Source organism: Xiphophorus maculatus, chromosome 6 (genome assembly GCF_002775205.1).
Source record: "Xiphophorus maculatus strain JP 163 A chromosome 6, X_maculatus-5.0-male, whole genome shotgun sequence".
In the NCBI taxonomy this organism is placed as follows: domain Eukaryota; kingdom Metazoa; phylum Chordata; class Actinopteri; order Cyprinodontiformes; family Poeciliidae; genus Xiphophorus; species Xiphophorus maculatus.
Genome location: NC_036448.1, coordinates 15468472 through 15478226, shown reverse-complemented (window position 1 = coordinate 15478226; position 9755 = coordinate 15468472). Strand labels below are relative to the sequence as shown.

Sequence of the window (9755 nt, the reverse complement as noted above, 5' to 3'; positions counted from 1 at the left end):
ACAATAGCGTTTCCCAACGGGGGCAGTACTGCCCCTCGGGGGGGCGTTCAGAGGACGACAGGGGGCGCTGGCGGAAATTTTTACAAAAGGGGGGCGCTGGGATTCTTTTGGGGGGCGATTGCTCGAAAGTAAACTTTACACCTTAAATGCACAACAATACCAGTTTAGACTTTGAGCAACTTGTTAAAACTGTATTGTGTAACATTAAAACATGCTTGGCTGCAACTGTATCGACGGCAGGTTTAACACACCTGCATCAAATAATGGCTCATCAGAAGGCCTGAGAAGAACACTGACATGCTGAGGAGGTTGTTACTACCACTAGGGAGAGAACTAACAACATGCTGGATGCCGACCCTGCAGGACCGACTTTGGGCACCACTGGTCTAGGTGTTGTAGTTTTTTAGCTAAAGTAGATTAAAGATGCGGGAGGTAGTGAAGAATTAGTGGAATCGGAAGCTGGAATAGGAAACCAACTTCAGCCTCTCACTAACGTCATCGGTGGAAAAAGACAAACAACTTAGAATAAGGTTTTCGAAAAATAACTTACCGAATAACCAACGCAGCGATTTCGAACATGGCGCTCCTGCGGCCTAGGTCAAGTACAACAAGTCGCCAAACTGGGCCTCGTTTTCAGTCGGATCCACAAAAGTTTCAGTCATAAGGCTGGGCGTCCACTCGGATCTCCGCGTCTTGGGAGATCAGAAAATATCATTTTTAATCCTGGTCCCAGAGTTCATGAATATCAGACCGACAGTTTTGTGTCTCTATACTTGCAGATACTCCCCACATTTAAAAAAAAAAAAAAAACGATCACGTGGAAACTACGTCATATTTTTATCCAGCATGGCGCATGCGGGTCACGCTCATTAATAAAAAAAAATGGCACCATTTGCCACCGTTGCCATTTTTGAAATTTTCATGTCCAAAGACAGGGCAAAGCTAAACATGTAAAACCTGCCCAACTACAAAGAAAGAGTACGAATCTAAACCTCTAATAAAACTCACTTTAATGGGACTACATATTTTATCCATAATCTATCCCTTATATAAATTTAGAATAATTTAGAGAAACAGCTACATTTTCTATTTATTTTTTATGATGTAGGACAGAAGATTTTTTTAAAGTTTTCAAATTTTTAAAATGTATATTTTCTAAGAACTAATACAGTTTTAGAAAAATTTTGAGAAGCAGTAAAAATGTGTATATATATTTAATTTAAATGTGAGTCGTGAACTTCTTGTCGTTTTGATGTTTCTGAACTAAATAAACTATATTTACCTGTCAGAATCCAGAGCTGTGCAGATCATTACCAACTTCAACTGTGATCTCTACAGAAACAGAGACACTCGGCCTTCAGCAAAACCACCAGTCAGATCCACTTTTCTGTCAAAAATGTCTAGTTTCAACCTCATTTATTATCTTTCAAGTCTCTTACTTAACTATGAACCATTTACTTAAAAAACCTGCGAAATTACAAGATAAAAACAGAATTTTCCTCCCCTTTTCAATTTTCTCTAGCGTGTTTTGAAAAAAAAATCTACTTAAAATAGCAGTAAAGCTGAACTGATGATGTGTAGTGCTTGCATAAAACAACATAATGTTTTATGTTTGTGTATTAACATAATTTTGAGATACGTTTTACCTGTTTTACCTTATAAGTCAATCTTATCACAATTTTAATGAAGCTTTGTTAAACTGGTCAAAGGAAATGCAATATATGAAAGACTTAAAAAAATTTACTTGCCACTTTAAACACAAATCAAATAATCTTTTATTGCCACAGGAACTATAAAAACAATGATGCAACAGGTTTACAAATCGGTCATCACAAGGCAGGAATGCATGTCCAAATGCGTCCAAGTATATAATGCATTCTTATAACGCATTTCATAATAATTGTGGTATGAATGTAAAAACAGAAAAGTAAACACCTGTTGGGAAATTTAAGCATCTTTAATACACATTTAGTTCTGTGCTAAATTGTTTGCAGCTCTTTTGTAATGGTCCCAATTCATGACTGACCACAGTTGTGAAAGCTATGTTAATGTCATAAATTAAAGATTACTTATCAGAAAAAATAAAATAAATAGAAATTAAAATTCATGCTTTTTTTATGGTGTGAAAAATCGACAGAGAACATCATAATTGTCATGCAAAAGGAATGCAAAACGGGAAGGTAACTCAGATCAAACGTGAGGATCACATGTGTTTTAAACCAGTTACAAAGCAGAACTCTATGCAGGCAGGTGGAAATAAATAGATCATAGCTTGGAGACCCCTGAAACAGCAATGACGTAAGCACCGCAGGTGTAAACATAATAATTCTATTATAAAAGTTAGAGTCCAACAGAGAAAAAACTACAATCGACAACAAAGCTAGTAGTTTTCATTGCAACTGCAGCACCATCTTAGAAGGCAACATTTATTTTCTTAAAGTGCTGGGTTTTTGATAATGAATCCCCCTGATCAATAATCACCAGTCTGTTCAGTAGCATTTGGTTGTTGACAAAGAATCAATGGAGACATGCATCTGGTTGTGTTGCAGTTAGGAAGATTGTCCAAGAATTGGTGCCATGATGATATTTGATTTTATCACAGAATAAATATAGAGCAGCTAAAACGATAAACCTGTAAGCTGCTGCTCACAACCCCCACACACATTCCTTCAGACACACACCACACATTCTGACACATAGACACATTCTCTGTCTTTTAACCGATTGCACATAGTTGGTAGAGGAGGTGGTCCCAAGGCTTGTTCAGCCATAACTGCTCAGCCCGGACACTCTTTGAGGTTGACAGGTCCAAATACGCCTGATGACCTGTGGAAGGAGACTGATACGTCGTTGATCTTCATGTCCTGGATACATCCCACAAAGGAGGATGTGACAGGAAGCATCTGCTGCATCAGTGCCTCTGTAAAAACAAATGTTCAGGTAGTAAACAAATTTGCTAACTTTGTTTTCATACATAACAGCTTGTTCAAGGGTCATCTTATATTAAACCCTAAAACAAATTCATCTTTTACTTTAATAGTATATTCCCACTATGATACTGTGAATTTGAGCTCATTTATGTAATAATTGAGAAAAAAAATCAATATACAAAAACGTGCATAACTAATTTCCTTCCTACTATGCGGTTTGCTGATCGAGTATATGCATAGTGGATAACAGCTGTCTCATTCATTCATTCATTCATTCATTCATTCATTCATTCATTCATTCATTCATTCATTCATTCATTCATTCAAGGAGTTGCACTATGCAGAACTTTCTCATTAATTATGGTTGTGAAACCAATTGGAGAATTATTTTTGAGCCAAATATGTGTCTATTATTATTGTACAGCATCTAACTTAACTATATAAATTCTTAATTTTATGTTTGCTAGCAATGTATTTATTTGAAGTGAATTTGGTGGGTAGATCACTCAGTGAAATGTGCTAAAGTTCAAGAAGAAAGCAGTGGTCATCTAACTTGTATATGAACTTGCAAGTGTTTGTTTACATATTTGGCAAAAACATCATTATTACATTAAGTTACTACCATATTTTTTATTACATTTAACTTGGCATGAATTGATAATATTATTAGCAGATGTTATATTATTGATAATTATAATAATAGTTGCCTCTGCTGTACATAACAGTGGGTTTAAGGTGCTTTTGAACCTAAAACTGTTTCGCATCAGATCCACCAGGAGTGTCTGTTACTCCCTAACAGCTGGATGGCATATATCTAATAGTTATTATGCAGACTTGTTGATCACAAGATGTCACTCATGACTATAATTTTCTAACAATGAGTTTTGGAGACTTTGTTTCCCGTCTTACTGATTGTATGATGTTGATAACCTTATTTTTTCTAATTTCAGGTGATAACGCTTTTTAAATATTGTTCTCAGTGCAGTAGAAGATCAGCATACACTGGCATTCCTTGAACGGCATGTTCTGTTGTCTTTCCATTTTGAGGAGCAATTGACCCCAAATTCAGGTTAAATTTATACACCAGGGAAACAAGTGCTTAGGTAGTTACTTCTTAAAATGTATATGAACTGTTAGGGGTGTCAATTATTGTGTTACTAGTGGCTTTGTTGTAAAATCACACAAACAAAAAGATTATTTCTTGTAGTTTTAAGAAATTAATTTAAATTTATAGTAGTGTATTAGATAGAAGATAACTATTTTAAGGCTTTTTTTTTTTTTTTTACACATTTTTACCAGAAGCTTGTCATATTTTTTTTAATTATTATTTATAATTTATTCAGAAATTCAATTGTGAATCTCACTAAGCTCTAACAAATTAAAAACATTTCAAACACTGATACTCACCAGGAATGCCACCGACATAAAGAGGATCTTTGGTCGAAGGGAAAGTAGAAGATGGTGGACCTATCTTGTAGTTGTCCAATGTGTCCACAGATAGTTGTACAACATTTTTTCTCTTGATTACTAGGAGAAAAAAGGGGGAAAGATTTGACGCCAAGTAATTACAGGCACATAAATAAACAAATACTTTTTTCCCTGAAGTACTTATATTTTTACCAATGTAGCAGCAGGCATCATAGCTTTCAGCTGAAAAAAATATTAACCCTTTCTGGTAACAAAATGACTCCTCCATTTCAGATGAGTCAGCTTTACTGGTCTTAACTGAGCAAACAAAACGACTAAGGAAACTGCTGAGGCTACTAAAACCTGAAACCAAAGAGAAAAGCATCAAGGCCTGGATGAGCAGAGGTCATCTCTGTACATTTATTTTGAGGAAATAAACTGATTCTAAAAATAAATTCTAGATTATTTTATGATAGAAGATGCTTTTAAACTTGTACCTGACTACAAATCCGTTAGTTATCGGCTGAGAATAATTATTATTGTTTGACGTTTGTTATATTAAGAGTGAATGAAGTTACTGTAAACAAATATACTGAATAACATAGCATCATATACGATAGAGATAAGCATTTTCACCATTCAGCACAGTTAAAATAAAACAGTATCTTTGACATGTTGGCTGGATCTGAGAATCTTTTGACCATGACCAGTGTTCCAAAGCTTTATTTATAAATACAAGAAGATGGTAAAAAGTGACACCCTAGAATTAAATGTCGTGACACTGCATAAGTGTGCAAAACAATATACTTTGCTCCATAATCAATAAATATTTTCTTTGTCCTCCTCATTGTTGGTCTGAGTTAAAAACATGCGACTGCATTATTTCATATTTGGTTCAATATTTGTATTGGGTATTAGTGCAATTCTAAGTTTTCTATCACCTGAAATTTTATGAAATATTCCATCGCATAAAGAGGTTTTTGGCTTCACTGATGTCATGTACTCTCCTCTTCCATTGTTCACGTGCGCCACCACCTGCAAATAGAAACATATGCAAATATCTCACTGTTAACCCCATACGAATAAAGTCAACTTTGATAATGAAGGTAGAATCAACTGACTTTGAAGCTACCAATTCAAGCCAACCTAATTTAGAGACAACCTTTGCTGTGCATAAAGAAAGGGGCAAACATTTAAGACAGTTCTATGGCAGCAGAAAGCATAAAAGTATTCTCACCTCTCCTCCAAGCATATAGATGCTGAGAAAGTGGCCCATTGTGTTTGCATGACTGGTGGAGTCACCAACATGAAGCAGGAGTCCAGTCTGACTGTGGGGACGTATGTTAAACAGCAGCTCCAGGTCAGAACCAAAAACAAAGGAGTCATCTGAAATACAGAAAACAAATCCAAATAATGTGATTTACAAAAAACAAGTAACGGGGAGCAACTAATGAACAGAAAAACATTTTTTGAGTTTCCTAGTTTCTAAATATTAAATAAAACATTTTTCTAATATACTGAAGCATGTCCCTAAAAGGCTCAAATCATAAGTAAGATTAAAAAAAAATCACCGTCATCCAATTCAGTACTATAAAACAACAACACTGTTCAAGTGAAGCACCAATGGTGTTCTTAAATGATAGATTAGAAATGAAAGTGTGGTATTAAACGAGCACAAAAGTGATGTACTTACTGATTACGATATGTGCTCCATTTCCTGCAAAATACACCCCTTTTTGTGTTGGCCCCTCAAAGCAGGGTCCTGCACCATAGTTTGACGATGGGTTTAACATCAATGCCCCATTCATCTTAAAATTACGCACACAGCCGGACACACTTTGCTTTGGCATAGCCTTTGACTGAAAGTAAAAGTAGTATTTATTTTACTAAACTAGCCACAATTTTTCACCAGAAATGTTAACTGAATTGACTTGTGTTTTGCTACCTTTAACTCTTTCTGAAGGGATTCTGGCGCACTGCCCAGGTACGCAGGTAGGAGAAACTGCTGCATAGACTTCAACTCAGAGTTAGTCAGCTGACCATCCTGAGCTTTGATCCCATCTACAACCAGCCGGAATTTCTTCTTTTCCAAACTGAATATGACCTACAGACAAATATATTCAACACATGCTTTGCTTTACAAAATAGACTGAGTGATGCAGGGATGGCTGCCACGATACAGCTGAAACAGGATATAAAACTGTAAGAAAACAAAAATACACAACTTTTTTGTCATTCTGCAAATCAGATTAAACTTTTGCTGTTGTTTGTCTAAGATTACTAAAATTATCTCTATTTCATAAAAATAATGAGAAGATTTATAATCCCAAATGACAATGGCATTATGGTTTTGCAAGCTTCTGGTTTGAAATCAAATCTGTACTGCTGTAACTTACAGCAGTACAGTTAGCAGCTGAACTGCTTCTACAGATGCTGTAAGTTATAGCAGATGTTCCCAAACACACAGATATGTTCCCAACAGTGGTGGGCCGTCAGGGCCTGCAAGGCCTTCTCTGCTGGCCTAAAAATATCTGAATCACAGACTGATGTTAATTATATTTTGTCCATGAATACGTATTAAATAAATCCAAATGGTCTGCCCGCTTCCTCTCATTGCTAACCCCCTGGTTGCGCTGCTTCCATACGTGTATTTTCATATTTAAGCATTTAACCAATCACATTTCAGCCACTATTTGTTGCCAGGGTCAAAGAAATCTGCCTGGAAGCCTTCACAGTCAGTTCTGCGGGCCCTGTAATATAAAATAAATGTCGATCAAACTGTTGCTTCAACCAATCAGATTTTGAGTTGGCGACACCAAGGCCCTCTAGCAGGCGTAACGTCAGCGTATTCACACGCTCTGATTGGCTAGTCAAAGTGTACTAGCCAGAGCTAGCAAACTGCATCTGTATCGAGCTGCGCAAGCGAAGATATTGTTGTGTTGATTTAATAGCTGTTTTGTCAACCCACAATGGGTGACGGAGGAGAAGAAATGGATTTGGTTGGAGATTTACTGTCAAAGCCATTTTCAAGACGGACTTTTCAAGAAAAGCTGGACATTGTTAAGCAAGGTCGGGCAACTCCGAAGCTAGCAAGCCTGTAACAACCGGGAAAAGGATTTGTCCGCCACCTTCAGTCTACTAACTACGAGCGGTACTCCTGGCTCACAGGCTGCGAGGAACGCTGCAAATTGTATTGCTGGGAGTGCTTTGTTATTTGCCACTGATCGACATGGTGTTTGGAGCCACACTGGATTTGTAAATTTGACTTGCCTAACCAAGGCAGCAACGAGGCATCAAAGCACCGCCGGACACTTACAAGCAACGGTGCTTTCCAAACCTTTTGGGGAAACCAGAGTGGATCTACAGCTGAGCGAGCAAGTGCGCAGGGAGACGGAGCTCCACAACGAAAAGGCGAAGAAAAATAGGGAAATCTTAAAAAGACTGATAGACTGTGTCATTTTTTTTAGCAAGCAGGAACTTTAATAGAAAGGAGGATGGATTTTGTGTACAATCAGGATTTTTGGTGAGTAAAATGTTGCTATATTCCTAAATAATATTGCAATTTTATCAGGTTATTTTTGATGCTTTTTTTTTATGTGTGTCGCAGCTGTACCTGCAGTAGATTTTTTTATAGCCATAAAATAGTTATTGAGGGTTGGATTGATTCAGACGGAGCACTACTGAAGGCCTAGGTGTGAAATGCACGGCCCGCCACTGGTTCCCAAACACACAGATGTGTGTGTGTATGAACACACACATCTGTGTGTGGGAACACAGATCCCACAAACAAAACATCTGTGTGGAAAGTGAGTAACTCTTCAGTTACAACTGGCTTACTATTTTAAAACCTAAAATTAAATAACATTTAATCCAAATCAGGAAAATATTACATTTTAAAAATAATTTAAAAAAATTATTTAAAAAGAAACCTGTGTGTTTGAGATGTTCCAGGAACATCTCAAACACACAGGTTTCTTTTGTGAATTTATGGGAAAAAATCTGCTGAGCTATCAGGAGGAATAAATGCCATTTTTTAATCCTTGACTACCAAGGAAAATTACCACATTCATTTTCAAAACTACACTTTACACATGTATAAACACAACGGGAATGTTCAGCCATGATAGCATTTAGGTGTGAGGCAGGTTCTGTTTTCCAGAAATGAATGTTTGTTTCCAAATGTGAGCATTAACTTCTGAGAAAAGAAAAGGGCTATGTTAAATTGTTGGCTGAAGTTGTATTGGTAAGCAAATGTAATTATTTGTAGTGAAATACCACCAGGAGCTGAAAGGCCAATCAGAGAGGAATGACATCAACACACTAAAACCGACATAGACAGATAGAATGCTATTTTAAAGTCTTAAGTGGACAAAAATGATTTTTCAAAACATGTCTAATTAAACTAAAATTGGCCATTATCACCATCCCCTTACAGAAAAATCCCATAGATTTTACTTGCAAATTTCACATGAGCAAATTATGTACCACATATGAAGTGATGAATGACATGAAAAACGACAGGTCACGAAAAGTTTCATGGTAACCCTCCACGGCCCCCCAAAAAACAAAACATATGATTCCTATTTTTTCACATGTGTATCACATATTTCCACATGTTTACATGTGAGAAAATTTGAGAGCAGAGCACAGAAAAAAGCTTGTGGGACGAGATCCTAATTTATCAACCAACGCTAAACAGATTCAAAGACAATTCTATCAACTACTAAGAAAATATCGTATGTAAACTTTTCTCACTTATTATTCTGGTATTTGGCAAATGCAAATAATTGTAGTACTCCTACCTGACCTAAAACAGAAAAGATTATGACTGATTTTATTTCACCCATGTAGAGGCAAGTGTCTTTTTCTGCAAAGCATGTAAACATCAGGTTTTGGCTGTAAATATATGGAGGCTTGTATACAGTGATGTATATTCACTTACCGAATGCCACTTTCCATCATTGTACTTCTCTCTGTTGAATATCTCCCTCTGTTTTCCCACAGAGAGTCTGATCCTGCCCTTAGACATGTACAACGCCAGATGAGACTGCCCTCCTCTGGTCGCTGCAAAGAATAGCAGACCTTCAGGAGACCGAGTCCTGACATCCAGAGAGAAGTGAGGCCTGGATAGAATAAAAGAAAAAAACAAAAACAGTCTTCTCAATTACAGCTCTGGTTTTTATTTGCACACTTGGTATTCATAGATGTGAGATCATAAGGAAACTGGCCACTCACTTGGGTTGTAAGACCTGTAACGGTAGGCTGTAGCTCAGGCTGCTCACAGGCCCTCCCATGCGATAAGCATGTTGAAGCTTGGCTGGGAATTCACAGACTGAGGCGCTTTCATTTATTATTTGCTTCACGCTATCCTGAAAAGCAGCACAAAAACCAAAAAAAGGAGAAGACCCTTAATAAAAG

The 9755-nt window shown here is 36.9% G+C and overlaps 1 protein-coding gene across 1 annotated transcript in view; it reads right to left on the bottom strand.

Moving 5' to 3' along the window:
- Positions 1-1751: 1751 nt before the first annotated feature.
- lama3 (laminin subunit alpha 3) overlaps positions 1752-9755 on the bottom strand; it is a 73949-nt gene continuing 65945 nt past the window's right edge. The window contains exons 70-77 of the mRNA XM_023335028.1: positions 9573-9706; positions 9280-9460; positions 6283-6441; positions 6031-6196; positions 5575-5723; positions 5279-5372; positions 4338-4457; positions 1752-2920 (exon numbers count right to left, since the gene is read on the bottom strand). Of these exons, the coding sequence (XP_023190796.1) occupies positions 2778-2920; positions 4338-4457; positions 5279-5372; positions 5575-5723; positions 6031-6196; positions 6283-6441; positions 9280-9460; positions 9573-9706 (1146 nt within the window). The 3' untranslated portion in view covers positions 1752-2777. The remainder of the gene's footprint in view (positions 2921-4337; positions 4458-5278; positions 5373-5574; positions 5724-6030; positions 6197-6282; positions 6442-9279; positions 9461-9572; positions 9707-9755) is intronic.